This window comes from Chiloscyllium plagiosum, chromosome 13 (genome assembly GCF_004010195.1).
Source record: "Chiloscyllium plagiosum isolate BGI_BamShark_2017 chromosome 13, ASM401019v2, whole genome shotgun sequence".
Classification (NCBI taxonomy): Eukaryota; Metazoa; Chordata; class Chondrichthyes; order Orectolobiformes; family Hemiscylliidae; genus Chiloscyllium; species Chiloscyllium plagiosum.
In genome coordinates this window covers 6,667,237-6,686,723 of record NC_057722.1, presented here as the reverse complement: position 1 = coordinate 6,686,723, position 19,487 = coordinate 6,667,237, and the positions used below count along the sequence as shown (strand labels likewise).

At 42.9% G+C, this 19,487-nt stretch overlaps 1 protein-coding gene across 1 annotated transcript in view; it reads left to right on the top strand.

Moving 5' to 3' along the window:
• The window catches only part of stk25b (serine/threonine kinase 25b), a 108,362-nt gene that overhangs the window by 77,433 nt on the left and 11,442 nt on the right, over positions 1 to 19,487 (top strand). The window contains exons 5-7 of the mRNA XM_043701777.1: positions 199 to 356; positions 10,953 to 11,138; positions 14,831 to 14,976. Coding sequence (XP_043557712.1) covers positions 199 to 356; positions 10,953 to 11,138; positions 14,831 to 14,976 — 490 coding nt within the window. The remainder of the gene's footprint in view (positions 1 to 198; positions 357 to 10,952; positions 11,139 to 14,830; positions 14,977 to 19,487) is intronic.

Sequence of the window (19,487 nt, the reverse complement as noted above, 5' to 3'; positions counted from 1 at the left end):
TGAAATTTTTAATTCCTTACCTTTTCCACTCATATTTCAGCCTCTTAAGACCTCTTTAACATCCTTTCCTTGAATCCTGCTTCATACCCACCCAGCCTCCGAGAATGTGCTCTAATTTTCACAGTGTCTGAAGCAGCAGTACAGTAGCTGCCTGAGAGAACAATTAATTTTAATGTTCTGTTTGTCCTATCTCCACAGCTGCTAACGTATTACTGTCAGAGCAAGGCGACGTGAAGCTTGCAGACTTCGGGGTAGCCGGGCAATTAACAGACACACAGATAAAGAGAAACACGTTTGTAGGAACACCCTTCTGGATGGCACCAGAGGTCATCAAGCAGTCTGCGTACGACTTCAAGGTGAGTGAGCAAACACACACGTCAGTCTCTGCAGATTTGTGTGTCACGTCTTGATCCATTGCCGTTCACATTCAGCCACTCACCTGCAGCATACTTAGACTTTAAACTATAGAATGGACCTGGAAGCAGAATTTAATGTATGGTTAGGGTCCCTCTAATATCACAGTGGAAATGTCCCTACTCCAGGACCTGTCGGCCTGGGTTCAAGTCCCACCTGCTCCAGAGGTGTGTAATATCACCTCCGAACACATTGTTTAGAAAAATAGTTTAAAAATAGATGAAAGGGTATACCATTCCAGTTCCTCATCTCCTTAAACCCGCTTGGTGGATAACCTGGGAATAAGCTGGGACTACATCTGTTTACAGTGACTTGGAGAAAGGAAGCAAATGTACTGTCGCCAAATTTGCAGGTGACACAAAATTTGGTGGAAGTGCAAGTTGCAAGAGGGATGCAGGCAGTTTACAGATAGATACTGATGGGTTAGTAAGCGGGCAAAGTGTTGGTACATGGAGTATAATGTGGAAAAATGTAAAGTTGCTTATTTTGGAAGAGAACAAAAGATTAGCATATTAATTAAATAGGGAAAAACTGCAGAAAGCAGCAATGCAATGAGTACCTGAGGGACTCGTGTATGAAACACAAAGGTAGCAAACAGGTGCAGCTGGTAATCAGGAAGGCTAATGGATTGTTAGCCTTTATTTCAAGGGGGGGATGGAGTATTAGAGTAGGAAAGTTTTACTGTAACTGTACAAGTTGCTGATGAGACCACATCTGAAGTACTGTGACCACTTTTGGGTCCCCTTGATTAAGGAAAGATATTTCATTGGACACAGTTCAGAGCAGGTTCAGTAGGATCATCCTGGCCTGAAGAGATTGCCTTATGGGCAAAGATTAAACAGGTTGGGATTGTACTCGCTGGAGCTTCGAGTGAAAGGTGAAGTCATTGAAACATATAGGATTCTAAACGGGTTTGGCAGGGTAAATGCTGAGAGGATATATACCCTCATGGAAGAGTCTAGGACCAGAGGCTATAGTCACAGAATTAAGGGGTTCCAAGGTAAGATTGAGATTATAGTTAGTTCGGCTATAACATGGTAGTTCTGTTCTCGTGTGATCCAATGTTATAAGAAAATCGTGTAATAGTAGCACCATTTAAACTAATGGGACTGGAATCGCATTATAACCAATACAAGCTTTAAAAGTTCACCTTTCAAAACAGTGTCTGCAAGTCATCAATCACGTTATAGTGAATTTGCATTAATGAAATGTGCGTTGTAGCAGAATGACCTGTATTTGGAGCTCCCAGCCACAGAGAATATATGGGGGAAGAGTCCTTGACAGGTTCTTGATCAGCAGGGAATCAAAGGGTTTGAGGAAATTCAGGAAAATGGACATGAGGGGTTTCGGTCAGATCAGCCACAATCCTATTGGATGGTGGAGCAAACTCAATGGGCTGAATGGCATATTCCTATTTCTTCTAGTATTTTCTCATTTTCATTCACTCATGGCATGCAGGTATCACTGTGGCTGGGCTAGCATGTATTGTCCACCCCTAATTGCTCTTGAGAAGTGGTCGTGAGCTGCTTTCTTGAGCCACTGCAGTCCACCTGCTGTAGGGTGACCCACAATGCAGTTAGGGAGGGAAATCAAGCAGTCCAACTGTGAAAAGTGAGGGAATGGTGATATATTACCAAGTCAGAATGGTGAGTGGCTTAAAGGGAACTTGCAGGTAGTCGTCTTCCCATGTATTTGCTGCCCTTGTCCTTCCAGATGGAAGTAGTTGTGGATTTGGAAGGTGCGACCTAATGATCTTTGGTGAATTTCTGCAGTGCGCCTTGTACACACTGTTACTGAGCATCAGTGCTGAAGTGAGTGGATGCATGTTAATGTGGTGCCAATCAAGCAGGTTGCTGTGTCCTGGATGGTGTCAAGCTTAAATGTAATTGGAGCTGCACCCATCCAGGCAAATGGGGGGGTACTCCATCACACTCCTGACTTACGTCTCGCAGATGGTGGACTGGCTTTGAGGAGTCAAGAACTGAGTTACTCACTGCAATATTCCTGGCCTCTGATCTGCTTTTGTAGCCACTGTGTTTATGTGGCAAATCCAGTTAAGTTTCTGGTCAATGGTACCCCCCAGGATGTTGACAATGATGGTAACACCATTGAATGTCAAGGAGAGATGATTAGATGTTATTGGACATGGTCATTGCCTGGCATTTGTGTTGTGAATGTCACTTGCCATTTACCAGTCTAAGACTGGATATTGTCCGAATCTTTTTGCCTTTAAACATGGACTGCTTCACAATCTGAGGTTATCAGAAAGATGTTGTGAAACTTGAAAGGATCCAGAAAAGATTTACAAGGATGTTGCTAGGGTTGGAGGATTTGAGCTATAGAGAGGGTTGAATAGGCTGGGGCTGTTTTCCCTGGAGCATCAGAGGCTGAGGGGTGACCTCATAGAGCTTTATGAAATCATGAGGGACATGGATAGAATAAATAAACAAAGTCTTTTCTCTGGGGAGGGGGAGTCCAGAACTAGAGGGCATAGGTTTTGAGTGAGAGGGGAAAGATATAAAAGGGACCTAAGGGGCACCTTTTTCATGCAGTGGGTGGTGCATGTATGGAATGAGCTGCCAGAGGACGTGGTGGAGGCTGGTACAATTGCAATATTTAAAAGGCATGCAGGCCAAGAGCTGGCAAATGGGACTAGATTAGGTTAGGATATCTGGTTGGCATGGATGAGTTGGACCAAAGGGTCTGTTTCCACGCTGTACATCTCCATGACTGAGTGACAAATGGTGCTGAATATTGTGCAATCATTGGCAAACATCCCCAATTCTTACCTCATGATGGAGGGAAGATCATTGATGAAGCAACTAAAGAAGGTTGTGCCTACAATACTACAGTGAGGATCTCCTGCGGAGATGTCTTTGGGCTGAGATGAGTGACGTCCAACTACCACAACCATCTTCCTATGTGCCAGGTATGACTCCAACCAGCAGGCATTTTGCCCCTGATAACTATTGATTGCGGTTTTGCTCGGGCTCCTTGATGCCAACTCTTGGTTGAATGTGGCCTTGATGTCAAGGACTGTCACGCTGTCCTCACCCCTGGAATTCAGACCTTCTGTTCATGTCTGAATCAAGGATGTAATGAGGTCAGGAGCTGAGTGGTCCTGGCAGAACCCAAACTGAGCATCAGTGAGCAGGCTGTCACTGAGCGGTGTGATGACATATATTCTGTCACTTTACTAATGATGAAGAGTAGACTAATGGGATGGTAATTTGCCAGTTTGGATTTGTTCCGCTTTTTGTGTGCAGGCGAATTTCCATATTGTCAGGGAGATGCCGGTCTTGTAACTGTACTGGAAGAGTTTGGCCAGGGGAACAGCAAGTTCTGGAGTGCAAGTCTTCAGTACAGTTTTCAGTGCCCAAAGCCTTTGCAATATCCAATGCCTCCAATTATTTCTTGGTATCACATGGAGTGAATCGGACTGGCTGAAGATTTGGTTTCTGTAATGCTGAGGACTATTGGAGGAGGCCGAGATGGATCATCCACTCAGCACTACTTGTTGAAGATTACTCTGAATGCTTAAGCCTTAACCTTTGCACTGGTGTGTTGTGCTCTTTCATCATTGATATATGTGGAGTCGTCTTCTCCAATGACTTCACAATTCCCAACTGGTGTGGCAGGACTATAGAGCTTAGATCTGATCTGTTGGTTATAGGATCACTTAGCACTGTCTATTACTTGCTGCTTATGCTGTTTGGCATGCAAGTAGTCCTATTTGGTAGCTTCACCAGGTTGGCATCTCATTTTTAGGTATGCCTGGTGCTGCTCATGGCATGTCCTCTTGCAATTTTCATTAAACCAGGATTGATGATATTGGTTGAGTGGGAATATGCCAGGCCTTGAGGTTGCAGATTGTGCTGGATTACCTTTCTACCACCATTGATGCCTCTTAGCGCCTTATGGGTGCCCAGTCTTGAGTTGCTAGATCTGATTGAAGTCTGACCCATTTAGCACGGTGACCGTGCCACACAACACCATGGGAGGTGTTCTCAGTGGGAAGGTGGGACTTCATTTCGGCAAGGACTGTACCATGGTCTCTCTTACTGGCACTGTCATGGGCAGGTGCATCTGCAGCCAGCAAATAGGAGAGGATGAGGTCAAGTATATTTTTCTCTCTCGTTCCTTTACCATCTATCTGGCAGCTATTTTCTTGCGGGCCTGACCAGCTCGATCAGTGGTGCAGCTACCAAACCCCTCTCGCTGGTGGACATTGAAATCCCCCCACCCACCCAGAAAACATTTTGCACCTTTGCCACCCTCCGTGCTTTCTTCGTGATATTCAACATGGAGTTCTGGTTCATCAGCTGAGGGAAGCTGCTGCATGGTAATTAGCAGGAATTTTCCTTGCCCGTGTGTAACCTGATGTCATGAGACTTTGAGGTTCAGAGTCAAGTGGGACAGGACATATCCAGGGATGGTGTTGGTGGTGTCTAGGACATTGTCTGTAAGGAATGATTCTGTGAGTATGACTATATAAGGCTGTTGCTTGACCACTCTGAGACACAGCCTAATTTTGGCACCAGCCCTTATGGTCTTAACTGGTCTGTTAAAATTGTACTGACTAAGGGGAGAAAGGGACTGATGTTAGATGCATACATTCTATGTCTTGAACCTGCGTTTGAAGGAAAGTTATGCCTAACATCTGGGATTTGTTTTACTTGGATTAGTGTTGGCGTGTAGATATCCAGAAAGAGAGAAAACTGCAAACATTTGCTTATTGAAGAAAGTTCAGGGCCTTCAGAAAGGCAATGTAGTCTGTCAGGTCAGTTCCAAAGTGCAAAACAAACCACGCTCATTTTGTACTTCAGCATTCCTCAGCCAATGTCCACTCGTTGATGTTTACACTTAGCAATACTATCAGCCTGTGCTTCCTCTTACATAAGTTGCAGTCCACTTGGCATGATCACGACCTTTTATGTGGCATGCTTAGATCCAAATTATTCAATTTTCCCGTTAAATTTGCTCTTGTTGGCATCCTGCACACTTCAGTTCCCAGTTCCACTTGTGTTTCCTCTTAGCCCAGAAGTCAGATAATAAATATCAAATTAGTCACTCTTCAGTAGACTATCTGTCTGTAGTTCACTGACTGAAATTGTATGGTTCCACACTAATAATTTTTCTAAACTGAGGATCACTCCCTGAGTAATACTGTTCCTTGCCACTACCAGACTTTATATGGCCCTACTAATTGAAGAAAAAGTGCCAAGACATTCCACGGAAGTATTTGTCTTATCCTGCCTATTCATTCTAAGATTGTCTTTAGTTTTTTCAGTGTTCATCCATGCTGTACATAAGCTCAGAAGTCTGTAGCCCCAGACATATTTCTTGTCTACAACCAGCACAATGTATTTTTCAGTTTAAATCCCTTGCCCAGTTTCATCATTAAATTTGTCAATACTAAATGATAATTGACCTTACAGATAGGTTGTACAAGGTCACCTTCTCTACTTTGTCCCCCTTTTGCCAGTTTGGTATCCATAAGTAAATCCCCATGCCTTGGAATAAAAACCAACCAGTTATTTAAAACAGATTCTTTCAGCAGAACTGAGTCAGCCCAGCATAATAAGCTGTGTGCAGTCTTCTGATCTCTTGAATAATGGGAACCACCCAGTAGAGCTCTGACCCTTCACCCATGGGTCATGGATTTTAATGTAACTCGATTGAGCTAAAATCTAATGCTGTGTAGCCACTTTATTAACTTCTGTGTTCTGTAACCCTCATTTGCGAACAGCCAGCTTGCATGTCCTATCTATCAATGACCCAAAATGCAATTTCTGTTCTTGCGCGTCTGTTTCTTTCATCCCACCACTCCCTTCCTTGTTTATGCATTTATTCATATGTTTATTTTTCTCTCTGCTTTTGACTATCTGTGGTCTCACTTCCACAGATGCTTTTTCTGTATTCTGTTTTTCACATTTTTGTTCCTCTGCGATGTTTCTCACTTTCTCAATTCCCTGTAACTGTGTTAATCTATTGAGCTTGTAATGTCATATTTTAACTAGGTCAGAATAAAAGTTCCTTCCTGTACTCCTGGAGTTGATTGAAATGAGCAAGAGTTTCAAAACGGCTTATCTCTAAATAAATGTGGGAGCGTGAAACTGAACAAAGCCTTCCTCACAAATAAGGAGGTTTTTTTGTAAGTCATGAGAAAGGAACAATATTAATTCAGGAGAGCTAAAGGAGCTCACATCCTGTGGGCTTAGTCACACAATCATTAGTGCTTCTGGCCAGAGCTTAGATTCATCTGATAGCAACAAGTAGAAAGGAGTAGAAGTAGTGACCAAAGCATGCTCATCACAATCAGCAGTGACTGTGTCTGAAAGTAGGAGCGTGTACTGAGAATTAGCGTGTGGCATTGAGCTTGGCACTTGACAAATCTGCACCTATTGTGGAAATGTAATGGCTGCTAGGTATTGTTGCAGCAGCTAGCCAGAATGACAGTGTTGAAAAATGTGTTGCTGGAAAAGCGCAGCAAGTCAGGCAGCATCAAGTAAGCCCTTCTTCAGGAAGGCTTATGCCCGAAACGTCGATTCTCCTGCTCCTTTGATGCTGCCTGACCTGCTGCGCTTTTCCAGCAACACATTTTTCAGCTCTGATCTCCAGCATCTGCAGTCCTAACTTTCTCCTTCCAGAATGACAGTGTGCAGATTTGAAATCCTGCACTGCCGTGAGGTCTCCCTCTCAAATGAGGATAATTGCCAACGTTTATAGATGCATTACAGAAAGCATCCTAACTGGCCTGCATCACTGCTGTTCCCAGGACTGCAAGAAAATACAGAGAGACATGAACATAGCCCATCTATCACGCAAAACCAACCTTCATTCTTTGACTCCATCTATACTTGCCGTGCCTCAGGAAAGCAACCAACATAATCAAAACCCCTCCCATCCCGATTATACCATTCTTTGTGTCACCCTCTATCTGTGTGTCTCCCTCCTTCAGATTCGCATTGTATAAGACTAAGATGTAGTAGCAAAAGAAAGCCATACAACCAATTTGAGTCTGCTCTGGTAATCAGAGAGAGAATGGCTGCTCTGATGATCCTTGACTCCACTTTCCTGCCTTCCTCTATAACCCTTGATTCCCTTACTGATTAAAAATGTGTCTATCTCAGCCTTAAATATAATAATGATCTCAACTCCATTGCCCTCTAAGTGAAAGAATTCCAAAGATTCGCACTCCTCTCAAAAGAAATTCCTCCTCCTCTCTTGTCTTAATTAGTTCCTGATTCTGAGATTATGTGCAATAGTGCTAGACTCTCCCACAAGGGAAACAACTTCTCCAAATTTAACTGTAAAGATTTCTAAGGACTTTGCTTATTTCAAGAATGTCACCTCTCATTTTTTCTATTCTGTGTATGCAGGGCCAATCTGCTTTACCTCTCCTCATAAGAAGTCCCCCCATATCCCTATCAACCTCTCTGGACTGCCTCTAATGCAGGTTTGCTTTTCCTTAGATAAGGAAACCAAATATCTTCTCAATATTCAAGGTGTGATCTAACAAATACCTTGTACAGTTTTCGCTATATTTTCCTATTTTTATACTCCATTCCCTTTGAAGTAAAGGCCAACATTACATTTGCCTTCTCCATTACCTGCTGAACCTCTGATTTAAGAACAAGTTGGGGGCCGGGGGGGGGGATGTTAGTGTTACTGAACAAAGAGACTTTCAGTGCAGGTTCATAATTGCTTGAAAGTGGAGTCTCAGGTAGATAGGATACTGAAGAAGGCTTTTAGTATGTTTTCTTTTATTGGTCAGAGCATTGAGTGCAGGAGTTAGAAAGTCATGTTGCGGCTGTACAGGACATTGGTTAGGCCACATTTGGTCTATTGTATTCAATTCTGGTCTCCTTGCTATCGGAAGGATGTTGTGAAACTTGAAAGAGCTCAGAAGAGATTTACAAGGATGTTGCCAGGGTTGGAGGGTTTGAGCTATTGGAACAGGCTGAATAGGCTGGGACTGCTTTCCCTGGAGCATTGGAGGCTAAAGGGTAACCTTTATAGAGGTTAATAAGATCATAAGGGGCATGAAGAGGATAAATAGACAAGCTCTTTTCCCTGGTTTGGGGGAGTCCAGAACTAGAGGGCAAAGGTTTAAGGTGAGAGGGGAAAGGTCCTAAGGGACGAATTGTTCACGTAACATGTAGTGTATCTATGGAATGAACTGCCAGAAGAAGTGGTGGAGGCTGGTACAGTTACAACATTTAAAAGGTATCTGGATGGGTATATGAATAGGAAGGATTTAGAGGGATATGGGCCAAGTGCTAGCAAATGGGGCTAGATTGGGTTGGGGTATCTGGTTGACATGGACAAGTTAGACTGAAGGGTGTATTTCCGTGCTGTACATCTCTATGACTACCAAATCCCTCTATTTTATCTTTCATCAGTTCTTTCCTATTTAAGTGATATTCAGCTCCTCTCAGTTACCCCTCGCTGTCCACTACACCTCCAATCTGCAAATTTACTAACTGTACCTCTTATGCTCGCATCCAAATCATTTATATAAATGATGAAAAGTAGTGGACCCAGCACCGATCCTTGTGGCACTCCACTGGTCACAGTCCTCCAGTCTGAAAATCAACCCTCCACCACCACCCTCTGTCTTCTACCTTTGAGCCAGTTTTGTATCCAAATGGCTAGTTCTCCCTATATTCCGTGAAATCTAACCTTGCTAATCAGTTTCCCATGGGGAACGCCTTACTGAAGTCCGTATAGATCACATCTACCGCTCTGCCTTCTTCAATCTTCTTTGTTACTTCTTCAAAACACTCAATCAAGTTAGGCCACTGTTGAAATACTGCGTGCAGTTCTGCTCTCCTTCCTATCAGAAAGATGTGAAACTTGAAAGGGTTCAGAAAAGATTTACAAGGATGTTGCCAGGGTTGGAGGTTTTGAGCTACAGAGAGGCTGAACAAGCTGGGGCTGTTTTCCCTGGAGCATCGGAGGCTGAGGGGTGACCTTATAGAGGTTTACAAAATTATGAGGGGCATGGATAGGGTAAATAGACAAAGTTTTTTCCTTGGGGTCGGGGAGTCCAGAACTAGAGGGCCTAGGTTTAGGGTGAGGGTGGAAAGATATAAAAGAGACCTAAGGGGCAACCTTTTCACGCAGAGTGGTACGTATATGGAATGAGCTGCCAGAGGAAGTGGTGGAGGCTGGTACAATTGCAGCATTTTAAGAGGAATTTGGATGGTTATATGAATAGGAAGGGTTTGGAGGGATATGGGTCGGGTGCTGGCAGGTGGGACTAGATTGGGTTGGGATATCTGGTCGGCATGGACGGGTTGGACCGAAGGGTCTGTTTCCATGCTGTACATCTCTATGACTCTATGATAATGAAGACGGATACAGATTATTTATTCAACTCCCCTGATATTTCCTGATTCCTCCATTATTATTTATGGGCGACACAGTGGCACAGCAGTTAGCACTGTTGCCTCACAGTGCTAGAGACCCGGGTTCAATTCCTGCCTCAGGCAACTGTCTGTGTGGAGTTTGCACATTCTCCCAGTGTCTGCGTGGGTTTCCACTGGGTGCTCCGGTTTCCTCCTACAGTCCGAAAATGTGCAGGGTAGGTGAATTGGCTGTGCTAAATTGCCCGTAGTGTTAGGTGAAGGGATAAATGTAGGGGAATGGGTTTGGGTGGGTTGCTCTTCGGAGGGTCGGTGTGGACTTGTTGGGCTGAAGGGCCTGTTTCCACACTGTAAGTAATCTAATCTAATCAATATTTCTCCAGCCTCATTCTGTAAAGGGCCTATGTTCACTTTTACCTCAATTTTTATATACTTACAGAAGCTCTTGTTGTCTGTCTTATTGTCTGCAAATTTACCCTCAAATTTTATTTCCTTTCATTATGGAGCTCTTGTTGGTTTTTAAAACTTTCCCAATCATCTGCCTGACCACTAACTTTGCCATATTCTAATACTGTATATACTCGTGTATAGGTTGAATTTTGAAGACTGTGTTTTAACCTGAAATTAGGGGTTGACTTGTATGCGAGGTATTGTTTTTGAGGGGATGAATATTTATCTATAAAATAGGTAAAATGGGAAATTTACCATCCCGGCAGTGCCCTGTTCCCTGTAATATGTTCAGGCCGTGGTAAACTGCAGGTAACTGGAACCAACTCCATGGATATGGCGGTCACCCTGTGCTGTCATACCATTCCAGTAATTCTGAAAACCTGGAACGGAACGTGATGGCTGGCAGACTGCAATGCTGGCGCAGAGCACAGTGGGCAGGCACGTTGGCTCGTAAATGTTGATCTGTAACTGTGAAGAATTAGGGTCGACTTATCCATAAGATATATGGAAAATGCAAGATTTTTGGCCAAAAATAAGGGGTCGATTCATACATTAGATCAACCTAAACACGGATATATGTTATTTTTTTCTTTTCATTTGATCCTATCCTTAACTTCCCCTGGTTAATTACAATGGAGGCAAATGCAGGAATTCTTTTGAAAACTTGGCGCTTGTATTAAGTTAAAGTTTCTTATTCTCTGACTTGTTTATTTTCAGGCAGATATCTGGTCCCTTGGAATAACTGCAATTGAATTAGCAAAAGGAGAACCCCCTAATTCAGAACTGCATCCTATGCGAGTTCTTTTCCTGATTCCCAAGAACAACCCCCCAACTCTGGAAGGAAACCACAGCAAGCCCTTCAAAGAGTTTGTTGAGGCCTGCTTAAATAAGGATCCCAAATTCGTAAGTAGAAGATATTGCTTTGTTTCGGGTTATATGCACCGAACGAGCTTTCAGTGTTGCTGTTTTAGAGAAGGAAAGAAATATTTCATAGCCCTTTCGTGTAGTCAAGCTATCTGAAAGTTTGCCACAATCAGTAAATCACATCGGAGGTGAGGTTGTGAAGCCAACTTGCTCACAGCAAGCCCTGATGTACAGCAGTGAGGTAAGTGGCACGGTAATGTTTAGGGCATTCGTCAAGACTAAAATATTGGCTCAGACATGCGGGAATATTGTTTGTTGCTCTCCACATCTTCCCAAGAAGGTGGACTGTTCGAACAAACTCCATTTAATATCCATTGTGAAAGACGGGCAATCCAACAGTGCAACACACTCCCAATGTTACACAAGTGTCAGACTAGGTCGTGAATAGGCAATTAATATGACATGGACCTATAAGCTTTTAACTTTGAGACAAGAATGTTACTATTCATCCAGGAATGACAGCAAGAAATGTTAAACAGAGGTCATGAATAAAGATGTACCTGAACAGTCACATTATTACCTTTTTAAGGTACAAGGAATGTTGAAAGGCATCTGCAGAAATTATGCAGATAAAAAAGTGGAATATCAATGAAATTTGTTAAATGCATGTCCTTTAATAGGTTGCAGATTGTATGAGAAAAATAAGGTGGGGGAGGTGAGGCAAATCTTCATCATGCTATGTTTTGCTTAGTACTGGAAAGTTAGTTTTCTGTCCATTTTTCTTCTTTTTCCTATTGACTGTTTGATTTGGTCACAAGTACTGACAGTCCTCTCATTCCTTCCCAAGAAACTATGCTTCAGTCATGATTTTCCAACTTCCATAAATTCAGGAATTGTGCCTTTTAGAATAGGAAATTTCAAATTTCACTCAAGAAAGGTAGGAGAACCAATTAGTTTAACATCAGTAGTAGAACAAGTATTGGAATCTATCATTCGAGACATGTCCCGGTATCAGTTGCTCCAAGAGAAGCAAAGTGGATTAGGTCATAGTCATACATCACGGAACTTCGGTCCAGCTTGTCCATGCCAACCATATTTGTCAAACTAACCTAGCCCCAATTGCCTGTGTTTGACCCATATCCCTCTAAACCTTTCTATTCATGTCCTTGTTCAAATGTATTTTAAATGTTGTAATTGTATCTGCATGTACCACTTCCTTATTTCGGATATGAACCACCCTTTGTGTAAAATGTTGCCCTTCAGGTCCCTTTTTATATCTTTCTTTTCTCATCCGGTTTCCTCCCCCAGGCCAAAGATGTGCAGGTCAGGTGAATTGGCCAAGCTAAATTGCCCATAGCGTTAGCTGCATTAGTCAGAGGGAAATGGGTCTGGGTGGGTTGCTCTTTGGAGGGTCGGTGTGCACTTGTTGGGCCCAAGGGCCTGTTTCCACACTGTAGGGAATCTTATCTAATCTAATCTTAAAATGATGTCCTCTAATTTTGAAATCACCTACCCTAGGAAAAAGACCTTTGCTATTCACCATATCTTGGCCCCTCATGATTTTCCAAACCTCTATAAAGTCACCTCTCAATCTTCGATACTCCTATGAAATAAATCCCAGTTTATCCCGCCTCTCGTTTTAACTCGAGCCTTCCAGTCCCAGCAACATCCCCGTAAATCTTTTCTGAACCATCTCTAATTAAATAATAAACTTCTGTAGCCTTGAGTTCCAAGAGAGCAGAGCTCATACTTCACTTTCTGTAGGAGTGGCTTGAGAGTTCATAATCTAGTTTGCTAAAATACAGAGCAGGATTCAAAGGGATGACAAGGAAAAGAAGAATAACAGCAAGAAAGTCACTTTTTCATCCCTGAAGCTGCAAAGCTGCTTCTTTCTTTAATATGAAAAGGCAAAGGTTGCAATCTCTCTCCCATGTTCCAGACATTATTTTATTTTAAGGGTTTGCCATATCTGACTGATTTACTAGATGTAATTTGAGGAAATCACCAACAGGCTGATAGGGCAGTGTCCATAGATGTTGCCTGTATAGAATGCCAAATGCATTTGATAAGGTACCACACAAGTAACTATCAGAAGTGAATTTAGGTTTTGTTTCAGTAGCAGGTAACTATCAGAGTGTGCTTAACTGTAGTGTCAAAATTCAGGAACAGCTTCCATGCTGATCCAGTTCTGAAGCCCTATGAAAATGAAGCAAGTTCTGCAGAGCACATTGATCTACCTGTGTGAGCTGTGCAAATCTCTGTTTTTTAAATGAAAACTTTTGTTAACAGTTGTGTAGACTATGGTATGTAGCAGGCCATTTGAAATTGGAAGTGCACTACACACAAAACAGATACGTTCTTTCAGTGATTCCCAACAGAACTACACCCAAACTCTGTCTCTCCAAACCTTCCAGAACTGTTACTCCCTGCAGTAATCCATACATCGGGGTGACTCTCCCCTCTCATTTAGGAGTAAGGAATTGCTTTTTTTTATCCTGCCTCTCTCTCTCTCTCCCTTTTCCAACTATGCTTCCATTTTATACATGTTCTGTATTTATACTGAAGCTGTTAGAAGGCAGTTTAATATGGTGGAGTAAGAAATCCACTGCTTCAGTGAATAAATTTAAGTCCGGAATGTTGGAGAAAGCCTGGTAAAGTTGTTGCATCAAAATAGGTGTTTTGTTAATGTGAAAAATGTCACAGGCCAAACGGCCTGTTTCCACACTGTAGGGAATCTAATCTATGGCAGCAGACACAAAAGGACTTTTACAAATGTGCATAAAAGTCTTGAATCTGATCTCATATTTATGAAGCCTTTAGATGCCATTGTTCAGAGGGGCAAAAGTATAAAACAAATGTGAAAGAGAACCAGTCATTCCCTGCTTGGGTTTTTCTTTCTAAATCTTGATAAGCTAGCCTTTTCCTGGAAGGTACATTTGACCCCAGGCTGTACCTGTTTGGACCACCTTACAGCAGGCAATACCTATTAAAGGGACAGGCCATGTTAAACACCATTTCCAACTTCTCAGTGAAAGATTCAGAGTGTTCCTCAGCAACCTTGCAGAGGAGTCTGATGGCATGCCCATGTATTTTCAAGATAAGGAGAATGTCCTAAGCAAAATGTATCCTTTGTGGGCCTTTCCTTCCAAGAATGTTTCAAGATGGGCGGCACGGTGGTTCAGTGCTTAACACTGCTGCCTCACGGCGCCAGGGACCAGGGTTCGATTCCCGCCTCGGGCAACTGTCCATGTGGTGTTTGCACGTTCACCCAGTGTCTGCGTGGGTTTCCTCCGGGTGCTCCAGCTTCCTCCCACAGTCCAAAGATGTGCAGGTTAGGTGAATTGGCCAAGCTAAATTGCCCGTAGTGTTAGGGATAAATGTATAGGGGAATGGGTCTGGGTGGGTTGCTCTTCAGAGGGTCGGTGTGGACTTGTTGTGCCAAAGGGCCTGTTTCCACACTGTAGAGAATCTAATCTAATCATCTAAAGAAAGACACGTGCTAAGTGCCATCAAACTTCAACAGAAAAGTTGTGGAGTTACAGTACACAGAGATTTACAAAAAATTCTTTCTGACGAATGGAGAGCGAGGAGAGTTGGAAGATGTGTGGCTAGAAAATGAGGAACCAGTGGGCTAGAGAGAGGATGTTGCAAGTGATGTTTAAATAAGGAAACCAAAGAGGTTCTGTGAGACTGTAAAACATAACCACAGCAGCTGTTTCTTCAAATTCTAGAGGCCAACAGCAAAGGAGCTTCTGAAGCACAAATATATCCAACGCTACACGAAAAAAACCTCCTACCTAACAGAATTGATCGACCGCTACAAGCGCTGGAAGTCGGAGGGGCATGGTGAGGAGTCCAGCTCCGAAGATTCAGACCTGTAAGTATGCCTGATTCCTGGGGTGAATGAGTGGGGGGTAGCATCACCCTGACTGATCAGGAGATGGGAGAACTAGAGTGGGATAGATCAGCAGTTAAGTGTCAGTTTGATAGGATGAAATAAACACTGATGTGCATTTGAGGAATTGAATTGAAAAGTGGAACTATTATGTTAAACTTAAATAGAACCTTAGTCAAACCCTAGCATTGTCCACAATTCTGTGTTATAGAGGCTCATAGAAACACTGCAGAGGTTGCAAAATAGATTTGCAAGAATTGAATCAGGATTGAGAGATTATTACAATTGGGAAAGTTGAATAGTGACCAGCTTCTCTTTGTGTAGAAAACAGAAGGTTGAGCTATTTGTTCGATTGAGCCATTCCTCTGACCTCACTATGAGGATGTTCCTACAAATCCCTCAAATAGTAATTCCTTTTTTGTTCATAACATGCCTATTTGTTATGCATCTTCACTTTTTTCTTATTGCATCTTCCTATCATAGACATATGGATTGTCTTTCCTTTGCATAATCCTGTCGCAAGGGACGAAGGGGGCTTGGGGTTTTCTAAGAGTCAGTGCACCTGCATTCCAAATTCTCGATGCTAACCATTTTTTCTTGGTCCGTACCGTTTCCCACCCAGATGGTTCTTGTACATGAGAAAAAGGCACAGTGAGTGTGAATGTACAGTTGGTTCTTGAGCCATCCTGATAGATAAAGGCAGCACTGGATGTAACATAGAGCTGAAAACTGAAATGTCTGTTCTTAGCATCCCAGTCTGCAGAACTTTAGCCGGGTGACAATTGGTCACAAACAAGGATGGTTTTGAAATAAAATGAAGTCTCCATTTTCTTTTTAAAGATATTGATTGGTATCTGCTGCAAAGATGGTGTGTACGGGAGCAGAGTAAGGATGGAATTGTGCATGACCTGTGAAGTCTCACCCCTGTCCATCCCATGGGTTGGCTAGCTAGCTTGGTACTGTCAAGTTAAGGAAAGTCTCATGGGGATGATGAACACAAACACTGGCTTCCGGAGAGGGTGAGTGGGAGGAAGTTGAGGGAAAGAAAGTTGAGAGGACATTCAGGAGAGAAAAGGTACTTTTGGCAAGACTGGAGCCAGCTGTGATGTTGAAGCCACCAAGAACCTGCCCAAATTACTCCGTCTAGTAAATTAATGCCCATTCCAGTACTGGCATTGCAACATTGGGCACAATCTTTTTTTCATGATTTCTTTCTCATCTTTTACTCCCTTCCTCCACTAAAAGGTGTTGTCTGTCCTTATTCGAAGACAATTACAGTGTGCAGGAATCCATTCCTTCCATATATGGATAGTCAGTGTTGGCAGGCTTGTCCAGTTATGAAAAGCAACACCGGCAAATTACAACTAATCTCATCAATAATTGCACTGTCAACAACTGAATAGCTGCCAGGTTTGCAATTAATTTTGATATTCTTTCCCCAGCTGCAGTGTTCTGTTTATGTAGCACTGCTTAATCTACAATTAACTAACTGTCCATTGACCCAGAATTTTGCCTGGCAACTTGGTGAAGTCTATGATTCAAGAACAGTGATCTGACCTTTAAATTTCTAAAAGTACCCATAAATACCATGCCGTCTGTTGAGGCTGCTCTGCCCCCGAATGGAATCATGGCAGATGAAACACTCCAATACCTTTTATCCACAATGTCTCTGTAATCTGATAGTCACAAGTTTTGTCAACCTCTATTTCAACTATGCACAGTGACTAAGCTTCCACAGCTCTCTGGGATAGACAGTTCCAAATATTCACCATCCTCTGAGTAAACAAATTCTCCTCATCCAGTTATAGAGTTGTAGAGAGAGAGCACAGAAACAGACCCAACTCATCCTTGCTGACCAGATATCCTAAATTAATCTAGTTCCATTTGCCAGCATGAGGCCTATATCCCTCTTAAACCCTTCCTATTCATATCATGCCTATTTGTTATGCATCTTCACTTTTTTCTTATTGCATCTTCCTATCATAGACATATGGATTGTCTTTCCTTTGCATAATCCTGTCGCAAGGGACGAAGGGGGCTTGGGGTTTTCTAAGAGTCAGTGCACCTGCATTCCAAATTCTCGATGCTAACCATTTTTTCTTGGTCCGTACCGTTTCCCACCCAGATGGTTCTTGTACATGAGAAAAAGGCACAGTGAGTGTGAATGTACAGTTGGTTCTTGAGCCATCCTGATAGATAAAGGCAGCACTGGATGTAACATAGAGCTGAAAACTGAAATGTCTGTTCTTAGCATCCCAGTCTGCAGAACTTTAGCCGGGTGACAATTGGTCACAAACAAGGGTGGTTTTGAAATAAAATGAAGTCTCCATTTTCTTTTTAAAGATATTGATTGGTATCTGCTGCAAAGATGGTGTGTACGGGAGCAGAGTAAGGATGGAATTGTGCATGACCTGTGAAGTCTCACCCCTGTCCATCCCATGGGTTGGCTAGCTAACTTGGTACTGTCAAGTTAAGGAATGTCTCATGGGGATGATGAACACAAACACATCCAGATGCCTTTTAAATGTTGTAATTGTACCAGCCTCCACCACTTCCTCTGGCAGTTCATTCCATTCACACACCACCCTCTGCATGAAAACGTTGCCCCTTAGGCCCCTTTTAAATTTTTCCCCTCCCACCTTAAAGCTATGCCCCTGTTTTGGACTCCCCTCCCCTGGGCAAAAGACCTGACTGTTCACCCTAACAATGTTAAAAATCACACAACACCAGGTTATAGTCCAACAGGTTTAATTGGAAGCACTGCCTTTCGGAGTGACGCTCCTTCATCAGGTGATTGTGGAGGGCTCGATCGTAACACAGAATTTATAGCAAAAATTTGCAGTGTGATGTAACTGAAATTATTCATTGAAAAATTGATTGTTAAGCCTTTTATTTGTTAGAATACAGTGATAGTTTCACTTCTTTCATGTGTAAATCACAAAACCATTTTTTTAAGTTGCATTCTCGGGTTAGCTGTTAACAATGGTGATAGCTAGATAATATGTTGAAGGTGTTAGCCCCCTGTGTTCTCTGTCTATGACCTGATGTTTCGATTGATTCCAATCTAAAAAGTGTGATCAGAGTTTTACATAAATTCATGCAGTTTTTGAGCTCGGAGTTCTACATGAACGTATGCAGTTTTTGAGCAAAGTGCGAGTAACTCTCCAAATCATCACCCTAACAATGTCACTCATGATTTTATAAACCTCTGTAAGGTCACCCCTCAGCCTCTGATGCTCCAGGGAAAATAGCCCCAGCCTATTCAGCCCCTCACTGTAGCTCAAACCCTCCAACCCTGGCCACATCCTTGTAAATCTTTTCTGAACCTTTTCAAGTGTCAGAACAGTCTTCCTATAGCAGGGAGACCACAACACGCAATATTCCAAAAGTGGCCTATCTGATTTACTGTACAACTGCAACATGACCTCCCAACTTCTGTACTCAATGCACTGACCAATAAGGGCAAGCATACTAATCACTTTCCTCACTAACCTATCTATATGTGAGTCTACTTTCAAGGAACTATGAACCTACATTCCAAAGTCTCATTGTTCAACAACTCTCCCCAAGATCTTCTCATTAAGTGTAGAAGTCCTGCCCTGATTTGAGTTTCCAAAATGTAGCACCTCACATTTATCTAAATTAAACTCCATCTGCCATTCCTTGGCCTATTTGGTTAATCTGATCAAAATCCTGTTGTACTCTGAGGTAGCCTTGTCCGCTGTCCACTACATCTCCAATTTTTGTGTCATCTGCAAACTTACTAACCATACCTCCTGTGTTCACATCCAAATCATTTCTATAAATGGTATACCCTTATTTTTAAATTGTGTCCCCTAATTGTAACTCCCCAACTAGGGAAAGTCTATCACTTTTAAGTATTTGTAGATTTCATTGGGATCACCTCTCAGTCTTCAAAACTCTAGAGAGTACAGACCCAGTTTGCCCAATCTGTCTTTGCATAGGGTTGTCCTGCCATTCCAGGAACAGGTCTGGTGAATCTTCATTGCACTTCCTGTGTAGCAATGATGTATTTCCTGAGATACTCCAAGTACAGTCCAACCAAGCTCCTATGTGAATGAATCCTGTTGTACTCTGGAAAGGAGTAGCCAACTTCTCTTTCCAATCCTCCCACTTCCTCCAAACGAAAGGAGTAGCCATGGGCACCCGCATGGGCCCCAGCTATGCCTGCCCCTTCGTAGGATATGTGGAACAATCCATCTTCCGCAACTACACTGGCCCCACCCCCCACCTTTTCCTCCGCTACATCGATGACTGTACCGGCACCGCCTCGTGCACCCATGAGGAGGTTGAACAGTTCATCCACTTCACCAACAACTTCCACCCCGACCTCAAATTCACCTGGACAGTCTCAGATTCCTCCCTCCCCTTCCTCGACCTTTCTATTTCCATCTCAGGCGATCCATCTTCCGCAACTACACTGGCCACACCCCCCACCTTTTCCTCCGCTACATCGATGACTGTATCAGCGC